Source organism: Pristis pectinata, chromosome 29, assembly GCF_009764475.1.
Source record: "Pristis pectinata isolate sPriPec2 chromosome 29, sPriPec2.1.pri, whole genome shotgun sequence".
Taxonomy (NCBI): Eukaryota; Metazoa; Chordata; class Chondrichthyes; order Rhinopristiformes; family Pristidae; genus Pristis; species Pristis pectinata.
Genome location: NC_067433.1, coordinates 4052699 through 4068781, shown reverse-complemented (window position 1 = coordinate 4068781; position 16083 = coordinate 4052699). Strand labels below are relative to the sequence as shown.

General features: G+C 44.9%; 1 protein-coding gene across 1 annotated transcript in view; it reads left to right on the top strand.

The window, feature by feature from the left end:
• Nucleotides 1-591: 591 nt before the first annotated feature.
• Nucleotides 592-16083, top strand: part of LOC127584151 (serine/threonine-protein kinase 10-like) — a 56740-nt gene continuing 41248 nt past the window's right edge. The window contains exon 1 of the mRNA XM_052040731.1: nucleotides 592-963. Coding sequence (XP_051896691.1) covers nucleotides 811-963 — 153 coding nt within the window. The 5' untranslated portion in view covers nucleotides 592-810. The remainder of the gene's footprint in view (nucleotides 964-16083) is intronic.

Below are 16083 nucleotides of genomic sequence, written 5' to 3'. Positions count from 1 at the left end.
GCTCGTTTCATATTTCCAGCGTCTCCAGTTTTTTTTTAGCTTTTCGAATTTAGGCTATTCGGTGCTCGCTCCCACGGTTAAGTGTCAAGGGCACCCAACCCGCCACCTGCACGCAAATTTGTGTTTGAACATTAAAACTTTGGGACCCATTCACGTCTGAACCTTGCACGCCAAAGGCAAACCTACTCAATGATGCAGTAACCGCAACACCCAAGGGACCGTCAGTAATTGCAACACAACTCTCTTGGAGGAGGGTGGGGTGGGGGTGGCAGAGAAGAACCTCAGAAGACCTTTTATTATTTATTGTTAAAATATCTTTGGTTAACCGTGAATTATTGCCAGCTCGTTTTAAGTGACTTGGAATGTTGGGGCTGGGGAAGTGCATTAGGGCGGGGTGGAAGTTTCAGTTTGGGGAGCTGTACATGTTTTAACGCAGTGCCTCAGATGAACATCGCTCATTACTCTGTATGTCAATGTGAGTTGATCTCTTCCGGCCGCAGTCTCGAATGTGCAGTCGCTGAACTCATTTGTACAAACCACACAGCAAAGACTCGGAGATGACATTTCACTGTCAACTCCGAGTGGAAATCTGCTGAGGATTTATTACCCTGTTTTGCTGATGTATTTATTTCCAAACTTGTCTAGTTTCAGCTGGGCTCGCTGACTCTTGACAGCACAGTGTAAAGTTACTCTCAGACAATGGGGTTGATGCACCTGCCAGTGATGTTTTCGGCAAGTTGCCTTGGATGTTGTTGAAATCCTCGCTTTGATCCTTCGATTGGAGTGATCCGGAACAGCCTCGCGGGCCAAATGTCTTTCTTTAGTTTCATGAAACGTTTTAAGTTGGGTCCGGAAAGGAAGAAGGCGAGACAGTATGAGCACGTGAAGAGAGACGTGGACCCCGAGGATGTGTGGAAGATCATCGGGGAGCTGGGTGATGGAGCCTTTGGCAAAGTGTTCAAGGTAAGAAGGCGGAACAAGGCCACGCTTGCGCTTAAAGTTAATGGAGTCCAAACCACATCCTCAGCATCACTGCAAGATTCTCAATGAGCGAGTGACTGTGGGCGTGAGTGCTTACAAAAAAAACGTCCCACTGGCGAAGATTTGTGTTTGGGGTGAAACAATGAACTTTAAAAGGATAGATGAGTCCTTGCTGAATGGCTGGAAACATTGGAGGGTGAAAGAGACTTAGGAGTCCGTGTACATTGTTCATCAATATGTCCCGGGCAAACACAGACAGTAGTCACAGCAGGAGTCGGCCATCTCGTCCTTGCTTCTCTATTCAATCAGTCCAGGGACGGTTCTGTGTCTCTGTAGAAGTTTTCCTTCTGTCTCCCACGGGAGTTCTGGGAGGCCCTCTCTCACTTGTTTCCCCCTCTGTGGTCTCCACTGCTCTTGGCCATGTTCTTACCAAGACACACTACCACAGCCATCTAGCTTTCCTCAGTGTTTCTCCATTCCTCCTCTCCTCTTTTACCAGCCATCTCCCCTCTCCACTCTCAGTCCTGATGCAGGGTTTCCACCCGAAACGTCGACAATTCCTTTCCCCCCACAGATGCTGCTCGGCCCGCTGAGTTCCTCCAGCAGATTGTGTGTTGCTCCAGATTCCAGCATCTGCAGTCTCTTGTGTCTCCGTTCTGTACCTCTGGTCCACTTTCCACTCCCATCTCCCTTAATTTTGCTCTCTGGATCTCAGCTTGAATTTACTCAATGACTGAGCACCTACTGCCTCTGGGGCTGAAAACTCCAAAGACTCGCAGCTCTCTGCATTTAAAAAACATTCTCTTCATCTTAGTATGAAATGGGTGACCCCTTAACCTGAGACATTGGCTCTGAGTTCTAAGCAGCCAGAGGAAATAAAAACACTTGGCCTTCGCTCTTGAGTGTTGATTGTTGCAATGAAGATAAGATTAGATTAGAACCCTACAGCACAGTACAGGCCCTTCAGCCCACGATGTTGTGCCAACATTTTATCCTGCTCTAAGAGCTATCTAACCCTTCCCTCCCATATAGCCCTCCATTTTTCTATCATTCATGTGCCTATGTAAGAGTCTCTTAAATGTCCCTAATGTACCTGCCCCCACAACGACTGCCGGAAGTGCATTCCATGCACCCACCACTCTGTGTGTAAAAAAATTTACTTCTGACATCCCCCTTATACCTTCCTCCAATCACCTTAAAATTATGCCCCCTTGTGTTAGCCATTATCGCCCTAGGAAAATGTCCTTGATTGTCCACTCGACCTATGCCTCTTATCATCTTGTACACCTCTATCAAGTCACCTCTCATCGTCCTTTGCTCCAAACAGAAAAGCCCTAGCTCACTCAATCTATCCTCATAAGACATGCTCTCCAATCCAGGCAGCATCCTGGTAAATCTCCTCTGCACCCTCTCTAAAGCTTCCACATCCTTCCTATAATGAGGTGACCAGAACTGAACACAATACTCCAAGTGTGACCTAAACCAGAGTTTTTATAGAGCTACAACATTACCTTGCAGCTCTTGAACTCAATACCCCGACTAATGAAGATCAACACACCATATACCTTCTTAACAACCCTATCGACCTGCACGGCAACCTTGAGGGATCAATGGACGTGGATCCCAAGATCCCTCTGTTCCTTCACACTGCTAAGAGTCCTGCCATTAACCTTGTATTCTGCCTTCAAATTCAATCTTCCAAAGTGTATCACGTCACACTTTTCTGGGTTGAACTCCATCTGCCACTTCTCAGCCCAGCTCTGCACCCTATCAATGTCCTGTTGTAACCTACAGCAACCTTCTAAGATAAGATCTCTTTAATAGTGACATGTACATCGAAATACACAGTGAAATGCATCTTTTTGCATAGAATGTTCTGGGGGCAGCCCTCAAGTATCGCCACACTTCTGGCGCCAACATCACATGCCCACTACACTATCCACAACACCACCAACCTTTGCAACCTTCATGTCATCTGCAAACTTACTAACCCCGCCTTCCACATCCTTATCCAAGTCACTTGTAAAAAAAAATCACAAAGAGCAGCGGTCCCAGAACAGATCCCTGCAGAACACCACTGGTCACTGACCTCCAGGCAGAATATACTCCATCTACAACCACCCTATGTCTTCTATGGGTGAGCCAATTCTGAATCCACACAGCTAAGTTTCCCTGGATCCCATGCCTCCTGACTTTCTGAATGAGGCTTATCAAATGCCTTACTAAAATCCATGTATACCACATCCATTGCTCTACCTTCATCAATGTGCTTTGTCACATCCTCAGTGAATTCAACCAGGCTTGTGAGCCATGACCTGCCCCTCACAAAGCCATATTTGACTGTCCCTAATCGGCTTATGCTTCTCCAAATGCCCATAAATCTTGTCTCTAAGAATCTTCTCCAGTAATTTGCCACCACTGAAGTAAGACTCACTGGCCTGTAATTCCCAGGGTTATCCCTACTCCCCTTCTTAAACAAAGGAACAACATTTGCCACCCTCCAATCATCTGGCACTAGTCCTGTGGCCAGTGAGGATGCAAAGATCATCACCAAAGGCACAGCAATCTCTTCCCTTGCTTCCCGTAATAACCTTGGATATATCCCATCCAGCCCCGGTGACTTATCTATCCTAATGTTTTTCAAAAGTTCCAGCACATGCTCTTTCCTCACGTTGACATGCCCTAGCGTATCAGCCTGTTGTACACCATCCTCACAAATGTGAAAGTCTCTCTCACTGGTGAATACTGAAGCAAAGTATTCATTAAGGACCTCCCCTACCTCTTCTGACTCCAGGCACATGTACCCTCTTTTATCCCTGATCAGTCCTGCCCTCACTCTAGTCATCCTCCTATTCTTCACATACGTGTAGAACTTGGGGTTTTCCTTAATCCTACTCCCCAGGGCCTTCTCATACCCCCTTTAGCTCTCCTAAGTCCATTCTTAAGCTCCCTTCTGGCCACCTTGTAACTCTCCAGAGCCCTGTCTGATCCTTGCTTTCTAAACCTTCTTTCTTCCTTTTGACAACATACTCTACGTCTCTTGTCAACCATGGTTCCTTCACTCTACCATCCTTACCCTGCCCTCAATGGGACAAACCTATCCAGGACCTTATGCAACTACTCGCGAAACAATCTCCACATTTCCATTGTGCACTTCCCCAAGAACATCTGTTCCCAATTTATGGTCCCAAGTTCCTGCCTAATAGCATCATAATTCCCCCTCTCCCAATTAAATACTTTCCTATATCATCTGTTCCTATCCCTCTCCAAGGCTATGGTAAAGGTCAAGGAGTTATAGTCACTGTCTCCAAGATGCTCTCCCACCAAGAGATCTGAAACCTGATCAGGCTCATTGCCTAGTACCAGGTCCAGTATGGCCTCTCCTCTAGTCAGCCTGTCCACATACTGTGTCAGGAATCCTTCACGGACACACCTAACAAACTCTGCCCCATCTATCCCCTTTACACACTAAGAAGGTGCCAATTAATATTAGGGAAGCTGAGATCACCCATGACAACAACCCTGTTATTTTTGCACCTTTCCAAAATCTGCCTCTTGATTTGCTCCTCAGCGTCTCTGCTGCTGTTGGTGGGGCTCTGTAGAAAACTCCCAATAGAGTGATCGCTCCCTTCCTGTTTCTGACTTCCACCCACACTGACTCAGTAGACGATTCCTCCAGGACATCCTCCCTTTCTACAGCTGTGATACTGTCCCTGATCGGCAAAGCCACTCCCCCACCTCTTTTACTTCCATCCCTGTTCCTTTTGAAACATCTAAGTCCCAGAATATCCAGCAGCCATTCCTACCCTTGTGACAGCCAAGTCTCTGTAATGGCCACAATGTCGTAGTTCCATGTACATACCCATGCTCTAAGTTCATCAGCCTTGTTCCTGATACTTCTCACATTAAAGTGGACACACTTCAGCCCATCCAACTGACAGCAATTTTGCCCTTTCAACTGCCTATCCTTCCTCACAGTCTTTCTACACTCTGCATCCACTTGTACACTAAATGCACCAACCTCTGACCTATCACTCGGGTTCCCATCCCCTGCCAAACTAGTTTAAACCCTCCCCAACAGCTCTAGCAAACCTGCCCGCAAGCATATTGATCCCCCTCCAATTCAGGGGTAACCTGCTCCTTTTGTACAGGTTGTACCTTCCCCAGAAGAGATCCCAATGATCCACAAATCTGAAACCCTGCACCAACTCCTCAGCCACGTATTCATCTGCTAAATCATCCTATTCTTACCCTCAATGGCATGTGGCACAGGCAGCAATCCAGAGATTACTACCCTTGAGGTCCTGCTTTTCAGCTTCCTACCTAGCTTCCTATATTCCCTCTTCAGGACCTCATCTCTTTTCCTACCTATGTCATTGGAACCAATATGTACCACGGCTTCTGGCTGTTCACCCTCCCCCTTCAGAGTGCGGTGGACCAATCTGAGATATCCCTGACCCTGGTACCCAGGAGGAAACGTGCCATCTGGCAGTCTCTTTCACGTCCACAGAATCTCCTGTCTGTCCCCCTTACGAGTGAATCCCCTATCACTACCGCTCTCCTCTTCTCCCCCCTTCCTTTCTGCATCACACAACCAGGCTCAGTGCCAGAGACCTGGTCACTGCAGCTTTCCCTTGGTAGATCATCCTTCGCAACAGTATCCAAAGCAGTATACCTGTTATTCAGGGGAATGGCCACAGGGGTACTCTGCACTACCTGCCTATTCTCCTTCCTTCTCCTGACAGTCACCCAGCTACCTGCCTCCTGCAGCTTAGGAGTGACTGCCTCCCTGTAGCTCTTATCTATGAACTCCTCATTCTCCCGTAGGAGCCAAAGGTCATCCAGCTGCAGCTCCAGTTCCCTAACACGGGCTGTAAGGAGCTACAACTGGAGGAACTCAGCAGGCCAGGCAGCATCCGTGGAGAAAAGCAGGTGGTCAACGTTTCGGGACAGGACCCTTCTTCAGGACTGAAGATAGGAAAAATGAAAGCCCAATATGTAGGAGGGAAAAGCAGAACAGTGATAGATGGACAAAAGAGGGGAGGTGGGGTGGGCACAAGGTGGCGACAGGTAGATGCAGGTAAGAGATAGTGATAGGCAGGTGTAGGGGAGGAGGGGAGAGCAGATCCATCAAGGGATGGGTCAAAGGTAAGGAGGAAAAAAGGGTAGAAAAAAGAGAGAGGCTAGGAAAGGGAAGAAGAGGCATGGTTGGGGTGAGGTTAAGGGGATTACTTAAAGTGGGAGAATTCAATGTTCATGCCGTTAGGCTGCAAGGTTCCAAGACGGAAAACGAGGTGCTGTTCCTCCAGTTTGCGCTTGGAATTCTCCTGGCAGTGGAGGAGGCCGAGGACTGACATATCTGTGATAGTGTGGGAGGGGGAGTTGAAGTGACTGGCTGGCAACGGGGAGATACAGATCGCGGTTACGGACAGACTGCAGGTGTTCTGCGAAACAGTCACCCAGTCTGCGTTTGGTCTCACCAATGTAGAGGAGGCCACACTTGGAGCACCGAATGCAGTAGATGTTATTAAGGGAGGTGCAGGTAAATCTCTGCCTCACCTGAAAGGACTGTTTGGGTCCCTGGATGGAGGTGATGGATCCCACATTGTACTCCATCTTTTCACTCACTTTGACTGTTTATAGGCCTCTGCGCATTCTTTCCTTCTCCTTCACAGCTTACTTTCCACGTAGTTTTGTGTTGTCAGCACATGTGGATGGGTTACATTTGGAATTTTCATCTATGTCAAAAATATAAATTGTAAATAGCTGAGGCTCAAAAAAGACTGCAGGTGCTGAAAATCTGGAGCAACACACAGAATGCTGGAGGAACTCAGCAGGTCAGGCAGCATCTATGGAGGGAAATGGACAGTTGACGTTTCAGGTTGAGAGCTTTCATAGCTGAGGCTTCTGTGCTTATTCTTCTGCCAGTCAATGACAGCTTGGATACTGAAACTAACCAGCTTATTCCCATCCTCTGTTCTCTGATATTTAGACAGTTTTTTATCCATGCTATTACATCTAATCTCGTGTGCCATTACTTTATGTAACAACTTTTGTGTGATACCTTATCAGATTTCTGCCGGAAATCCAAATATACTACATCCTTTTGTTCCTTTTTTATCTACCCTGCTGATTACATGTTCAAAAAAGTCTGTTGAATTTGTCCATTGATTTTCCCTTTATAAAATGATGCTGACCCTACCTAATTATTATTTTCTAAATAGCATGTTAGCACATCCTTAATGATGCATTCAGATATTTATCTTAAAACAGTCTATTGTTCCTTATTTTCCCTCTCCCTCCTTTTCTTGCATTTGCTCCCTTCCAAACTGCAGGGATTGTTCCTGAGTCTAGGAAATTTTGGGAGATGATCACCCATGTAGCTACTGTCTCTGCAGCCATCACTTTATACGGTTCAGGGGATTCATCAGCTGTTAGCAAAGTTGACCTGGGCTGGAGTGCAGGAAGGTAACCCTTCCCTGCCCTGCTTTCTGCTCAGAAGGACCTAGCCACACATTAACGACAGGAAGTGAAGAAATGATTGCCTGACATCAGACAGAGCAGAGTATTGAAACACACTGCGATAACCTCTCTGTCTGGCTTCAAAAGGAAATGTGGCCTATGTTACAGAGCTCATAAAACAAATGTGAGACTTCCTCACCTTCCGTTCAACTGGTTCCCAATAAGGAGATAGCCTCACCGCCCCATCCTCTTCCACTGGTGGTCACACAGCCAGGGAAGGTTCTGTAGCAGTGCCAACACCGTGTGGTGAGGGAGGTTGGAGATGTTAGTGAAGTGGTTGATAGAAGAATAGAGGAGAATTGAGAAGACTTTGTTCCATCCAAATGAATGGTGGGGGTCTGAAACTCACTGGCTGAAAGGGTGGTGGAGGCAGAAACCCTCCCCACATTTAAACAGTACCTGGATAAGCACTCAATGTGCCTAACCTACAGGGATGAAAAGTGGGATGAGTACTAAAAGCTCATTTTTGGCAGGCATGGATGTGGCCTCTTTCTGTGCTGTAAATTCCTATGACTAACAGCCCAGAAGAGTTCAGTCTATCTGATCTGGCTTCATCTGCCAAGGCTACAACATGGTTTGCAGCAACTTGTCAGCCCCATTTTCCAAGTCACATTGTCCTGATGCAGGGTTTTGACCTGAAATGTCGACAGTTCCTTTCCCCCCTCCACAGATGCTGCTTGACCGCTGAGTTCCTCCAGCAGATTGCTTGTTGCTCCAGATTCCAGCATCTGCAGTCTCTTGTGCCTTCCGAGTCACACAGTTTATTTACGTTGACTTCAGTGGAGATAGAAATTGGTATATAAAGTGGATCCTCCCCATGTTCACCCTTTTTCCACTATTAAAAAGGAGGAGGTGTTAGAGATCTTGAAATGTATGAAGGTAGATAAATCCCCAGGGCTTGACCAGGTGTATCCTAGAATGTTATGGGAAGCAAGGGAGGAGATTCTTGGGCCTTGGCAGAGACTTTTGTATCATCATTAGCTACAGGTGAAATATCGGGAGACTGGATGGTGGCTAATGTGCCTTTATTTAAGAAGGGCAACAGGGATAAGCCAGGAAACTACAGGCTGAGCCTTACATCAGTGGTAGGAAAGTTACAGTAAAGGATTCTGAGAGACAGGATTATTTGCATTTGGTAAAGCAAGGTCATATTAGGGATAGTCAATAAGGCTTTGTGCATAGAAAATTATGTCTCACAAATTTAATTGAGTTTTTTGAAGACATGACCAAGAGGATTGATGAGGGCAGAGCAGTGGATGTTGTCCATATGGATTTTATCACTGTCTTGTCAAAGGTCCTGCACGGTAGGATGGTCTGGAAGGTTAAAGCCCATGGGATTCAGGGTGAGCTAGCAAATTGGACACAAAATTGGCTTGGTGGTAGGAGGCAGAAGGTGGTAGGGAGGGTTGTTTTTAAGATTGGCGGCCTGTGACCAGTGGTGTGCTGCAGGGATCGGTGCTGGGTCTACTGTTGTTTGTAATATATATTAATGATTTGGGTGAGAATGTAGGTGGCATGATTAGTAAGTTTGCAGATGACAACAAAACTGGTGGTAGTGGACAGTGAAGAAGGTTGTCTAAGGTTACAACAGGATATAGATTAACTGGGAAAGTGAATAAGGGAATGGCAGATGGAATTTAACTCAGACAAATGCAAAGCAATGTAATTTGGGAAGTTAAACCATGGCAGGACAAACACAATGAACAGCAGGGCCATAGGAAGTGTTGTTGAACAGAAGGACCTTGGAGTACGCATACTAAGTTTGCTGAAAGTGACAACACAGGTAGACAGGGTGGTGAAGAAGGTATATGGCACGCTTGTCTCTGTTGCCAAAGCATTGAGTACAGAAGTTGGGATATCATGTTACAGTTGTACAAAACGTTTATTAGGTCGCACTTGGAGTATTGTGTACAGTTCTGGTTGCCACACAATAGAAAGAATGTGATTAAGCTAGAGATGGTGTAAAAAAGATTCGCAAGGATGTCGCCTGGATTGGAGGGGTTGAGTTATAGAGTCATAGAGCTCTACTGCATGGAAACAGGCCCTTCGGCCCTACTCATCCATGCCGACCAAACTGCCTAACTGAGCTAGTCCCATTTTTCTGCGTTTGGCCCATATCCCCCTAAACCTTCCCTAACCATGTCAGTGTCCAAATGCCTTTCAAATGTCATAATTGTATCTGCCTCTAGCACTTCCTCCAGTAACTCGTTCCATGTGTTCACCACCCTCTGTGTGAAAAAGTTGCCCTGAGGTTCCTTTTAAGTCTTTCCCCTCTCACTTTAAACCTATACCCTCTAGTTTTGGACTCCTCTTTCCTGGGGAAAAGATGTTGGCTATTCACCTTATCTGTGCCCCTCATGATTTTATAAAACCCAATAAGGTCACCCCTCAACATTCTACCCTCCAGGGAAAAAAAAAGTCCCAGCCTATCCAACATCTTATAACCCAAGCCCTCCAGTCCCAATAACATCCTCGTAAATCTTTTTTGCACCCTCTCCAGTTTAATGACATCCTTCCTATAGCAGGATGACCATAACTGTACGAGTTATGTATTGGCTGGGTGTGTTTTCTCTAAAGCGAAGAAGGCTGAGAGGTGACATGATAAGAGGTATATAAAACTATGAGAGGCATGAATACAGTAGATAGCCAGAGTCTATTTCCCCTGGTGGAGGTATCTAAAACTAGAGGGCATAGGTTTAAGGTGAGAGGGAGGAAGTTTCAAGGGGATCTGAGGGATAACTTTTTAACACAAAGAGTAGCTGGTATCTGGATGAGCTGCCAGAGGAGGTGGGCAGGCAGGAATAGTAACAGCTTTTAAGAGGCATCTAGACAGTTACCTGAATGAGCAGAGCATAGAGGGATATGGAATTAATGCAGGCAAGTGAGATTAGTATATATAGACATGATGGTCGGCACAGACACAGTGGGCTGAAGGGCCTGTTTCTATGCTGCACAACTCTGTGACTCTATTGCACAAGGACAAGGTTATTCTACGTCAGTGAACTCCACTGATTGAATCTTCCAATTCGGAGAAACAGAGTTTAGGTTTGAGGTTGAAGATCCTTCGCCAGAACCAGGAAAGACAGTAAGCAAGATAATTTGATATATAGACAAGACACCACAGATGCTGCCTGACCCACAGAGTGTTTCCAGTATTTTCCATTTTTATTTCAGTTTTCCAGGCACCTACTATTTTTTTTTGACTTTCAGTGTTTCCTTCAGGATGTGTTGAGCCTCAATGTGTATGTTTACCAAAATGTTCTTAAGCTTTTTTCAACCACTTGGTTATCAAATCACCCCGTGGCTAGGGTGGCTTCATCTAGACAACTGGATCCTGCAGGTTCCTCACCGGAGTTTCAAAAATAGACTTTGCTGTGTGTGGGTCACAATTGCACACAAACCACTCATTTGATACACATGCCCTTATTGGAAAAGCTGAAGCTCAAATTTGTCAGCTAGAATAAACTGTGTGAAGGTACACTTTATGCATGGGATTTATTGTAAGTGTAGGCTCAAAATAAGCAACAGAGAAATGCTTTAGCTCTGATCATTAAACAAAAATCGGCTTCTCATTCAGTCAGATATTTCTCAGAAAGAATAAAACCACAGCCACTTCCGAGTTTCTGCAATTCTATCAAGCTCAGCCTGCCGAACTCACTGCACTCCTCACCGGCACAGCTTGTGGGGATTTCATATTGTGGCTCAGACTCTGAGTAAGCTCTGAGCCAAATAATACAAATCTGATCAAAAAAAATGACAGAACAAATGGCTCCTCAGCCAATAGCAGGAACTCCTGATTATTTTTAACTTTGAATGCCTGTTCCTTTTGAAAAGTCATTTACTCCCTATTTTCAGCTTCTCTCCATTATGCTATCAATTTATGATGCAGATATCTTAAACTAAGATAGCCCATTTGAGCTATCTTAGTTTAAGATGTCTGCATTGAGACTGTGCCACCTTATACCTGAACACATTAAAGCTCACTGACCTGGCTGCAGTTAGTTTTGGGGGTGGATTAAGAATTAGTCAAAATATACTTAAACATAGGTTTCAAATGTCATTGAAACTAACAGGAAAGCTTCTCACCTCTGGAGATCAACTCACATAAACAAAGAAAGTAACAGGAACACCTGACAGCCTGTCTAAGAAAGGGTTAATTTTAGATTCCATCTTTGGTTCAATCATTAATTGCTATACTTCATTTATGAGAGTTTCTCAATAATTATTGTACACAGAAGGTGTACCTTTATTATTGTTGTACTGGATGCAGACAAATCCATACCACACCCACACAGTTTGCCTCAGTCCAATAACCCCCACATTTTATCTATGACATATGTGTCTTATGTAATACTGAGCACATACCATTTTAAGACTTGTGACATGTGACCAACAACTCCCTGTGTATATAGTGCAAATATGTTTAGAGAAAAGGTGCTGGAAAGTAGGTCTTTTTGTAGAGAAGCTACCTGTCTGTGGTAGGTGATCCCATGGGATCAAGGATCACTTGCTTCCACTATACTTCTGTGGGTTCTGAGGTGATTGATGAGACTGTGGTAGTAGAGAAATGTTGTCTGCCTCCTTGTATATTCTTTAGTTTGATAGGTATCTTAGTGAGTGAATGTGATGCTGTGAACTCTTACAGCAGTGCTTCCGCTGCTATTTACACCATTGCAAAATTTGGAAACACAAGTCATTCAGCAATGAAATGGTCACTGGGACAAGTAGTGTAGCAAACTCTTTGCCTGTAACTAAATCTTCAATATGCTGACAGCAAACCATCTGTTCCTGTCACTATTTCCTCTGGGTGCCCCAGTTTCCTCCCACGTCCCAAGATATGCAGGTTGGCAGGTTAATTGGCCACTGCAATTGCCCCTAGTGTGTGAGTGAGTGGTAGACTGGATGGAGTTGATGAGAATGTGGGGGGATTAAAAACATGGGATTAATGTCAGATTAGTATAAATGGATGGTTGATGGTTGGCGTGGACATGGTGTGCCAAAGGACCTGTTTCCCTGCTGTATCTCTCTATGACTCTATGACTCATTAAACATTAGGACCCCAAGAATAACCACAAATGAAGAGTCACCAGTTAGTCAGTGAATAACCTTACACTGAGCAGCACAGTGGCGCAGCTATTAGAGCTACCGCCTCACAGTTCCAGTCACGCAGGTTCAATCCCGACCTCGGATGCTGTCTGTGTGAAGTTTGCACATTCTAGGTGCGACCACATGAGTTTCTTCCATGTGCTTCTTGCATGTTGGTAGGTTAATTGGCCACTGTAAATTGACCCTGGTGTGCAGATGAATGGGAGAATGAGTGAGAATGTGGAGAGAAAAAAATGGGATTTGTGTAGGGTTAGTGTAAATGGATGCTTGGTAGTCAGCATGAACTCAGTAGGCTGAAGGGCCTGTTTCCATGTTGTACGACTCTATGGATTTTTATATAAATGGAGGTGTACTGCAAAGCAGTCCCCAATCTGTATCTGGTTTCTCCAGTGTAGGGGGAACCACATAGTGAACACTGAATGTAGTGCATTGCTGAATCTAGTGAATCACTGGCTCACCTGGAAGGAGTGTTTGGGTCCCTGTACACTGGGAGGGAAGTAGTCAAAGGGAAAGTTGCATCTTTTACAGTTGCATGGAAGGCAATGTGACAAAAAGAGTGAGTGTTAGTGGAGGTGGCAAAGTGAGCAACAGGTTTCTGGAAGGGACAATCCCATCATAATGATGGAAATTGAGGGGAAGTTGTTTCCAGTTGTGCCATCACATTGGAGAGGGTGGAAATTTCAGAGGATGACTCATAGAAAGTGGAGGCTGGGAGGAAGGGAGGTGAGGACATGGAAGCTGGAAAGTGTTAAAGCAGTGGAGGGCATGCAGATGAAGGTGTAAAGAGACTGGGCAAGGAGACAGAGTCAAGTTAGGAGGAAGTGAATTCTGTGAGACAAGAAGATGTTGAAACAATGGGACCAGGTGAACAATCCTGTTTGTGGATCTTAGGGAGGAGGTAGAAGTGGGCTGTGCAAGTTTGGGGTCGATGGGGTCGGTGACTGTGGAGGAAGATCTCCAGAGGAAATGAGATGTGACTGAATGGGAGACAATGGCCTGATGTTATGTGGTGGGGTTGTGGTCCAGAGGGAGGTATGAGGAGATGTCAAGAGTTCTGCTTCTGCAAGCTTGAGGTCAGCTCACAAAACCACAACAGCACTGCCCTTGTCAGGAGATTTAATGATAATATTGGTGTTGGTTATTAGTAAGTGCAAAGGAGGTTAAGCCAGAGTGAGGAAGGTCAGTAGAAAAATTAAAGAAACACAGTAACTAAATGATGGTGAGGAGACATTGAGGAGTGTATAATTTCATGGTCTAGTGACAAAATGAGGCAATACTTGTAACTACATGAAATTGTGACATGCATGTGGAGACTTTTGTCTACATTAGTGTGAGCAGAGCTCACTCTCAGTGCTTTCTTCTGTGTTTAGTGGAGGTTGGACACTAATCAACCACCTCCCTCCCATACACCTGCAAGAAGGGCAAAATCAGAAGCAGAGTCTGACTGGTGCCTGTTGTTCACAACACAACAGGTGGAGCAGCTGCCCTGTTGCAGGGAGCTGGAACAAGGTCAGTTCCCTGCTCTCTTGGACTGGGAACATTTTATGGAAGATTTTTTCTCTCTTACTGAATATGCAAACTACATTACACTGTCAGGTTCTACCATTGTTAAAATACCATAAATTTGCTTTCAATTTTATAAACATCAACATTTACAAACCTTTTTATTTATGTGAGCTGAAAAAATGAAAAATTATAGTAACAAATCAGGAATGGAAAATATATGTTCTATTATTTCTATTAAAAAGATCTATTCTATTAATTTGTCCTACTTACCATCCGGGTCATGCCCTCTTCTTGTTGCTACCGTCAGGCAGGAGGTACAGAAGCCTGAAGTCCCTCACCACCAGGTTCAGGAACAGCTCCTTTCCTACAACCATCAGGTTCTTGAACTGACCTGCACAACCCTAACCCTCCCTCAGCAACGGAACACTACAGGCCACCTCTTGCACTGCCGTGGACTTGTTTCTAATTGTTTTTTTGCACTCATGTCATGTTTTGCACCACCTTTTTTTTCACTGTCTTGTATAATTAATGTACAATTTAACTATAATTTATGTTCTGCATGTTGTCTGAGTCTATGTGCCTGTGATGCCGCTGCAAGCAAGCTTTTCATTCTACCTGTACCTCACCGTACTTGTGCAAATGACAATAAATTCAACTTACTGAAAGATGATGTTCATGGACCGCATCAGCAGTTCCTTAGTGTCACGTTCTATGCTTCAGACATGCTGGTGAGGGAAGCTTGAGCCAAATACGTTGTGTTATCCTTTCAAGAGATTCCTGAAGCCATGAATACTGGAGGTCAGTGCTCGCCCTTAACAATTTCACAGGGGCAGATCTTCAGAGCTGTTTGAGACAGTTGGTTTTCCCTGTACTCTGTAACAGGAAAACATAATTAATGCTCAGTTTTCTTATGCATATGACATAAAAGTATCTAAAGGACCCTGTTTTCAGGCTGCCCTATTAATCAGAACAGTCATCACTAAAAAAGGGAAGATAAACAAGTAAGGCCAGTGTGAAGAGGCTGCAGTGTACTGGCCATTGTGTGATTTAGATAAATGGGATACGGTTCTCCCTGTTTAAAAATGCATGAGACAAGGCTTCATAAGTCCAGAAGTTTTTGCTTCTTTGTATCTTGGAACATGTGTCTAGCTGTGAAGATTTTGATATCGAATGAATGAGGTGGTAACTGGTGTGTTAACGTATTACAGTTCCAATTTGAAGTGTTGCTGCCCTGCGTGGAGGATTAGGGCTCCTTTACAGAGAGGGAGGGAGAATCAGTGGGGGCTCTGCCCAATGCTACTTGCTGTTCAACCTAAGAGTCAGACCAAAGGCAACACTGGCAGAAGCTTGGGAAATGAGTAATTCCTTCCTCCCCTGGGCTGGCAATAGCAGAAAACCCCAACTATTTGAATCACGTGGAGATGCACCAAGCAAAACAAATGCCCAGACTAAATATTGAAACTGAGTGAATAAGAATCACCAGCAAGTAATATCTCCCATTGGTCATGATGCAAAGACATTGATTAAAAGGTTGACTCAGACTCCCCTTCTTAAGCAGTCCCTTGGAATCAAGCATGACTTGCTTCCACTTTGACTTTGTGGGTTCTGAGGTGGTTGATGAGGCTAATGTGGAACCAATGGCTCTTCAGAGCCTAACGTGGCAGGCAAGTGGGTAGATTGTTTGGTAGCTCACCCCTTCCACTGCTAATGCAGGGCTGCTCTGTGTTCCCAAAGCAGGGCCTCAAGGTTCCAAATGTCGTCCAGGATGCTCTGTTTATGATTACACAAACTATACCTTTATCAAAGTCTCCCTGCTTTAATATGAGCCTGAAAACAGACTTTGTTCCTTTTTAAAGTAGACAAATAGAAATTTGGTCTGTAAATTATGTTTGGAATTACTATAAACATTAGAGCCAGCCCATTTTATAAATTATTCCTGGTAGAGTCACAGTAATGCATTCTAATTGG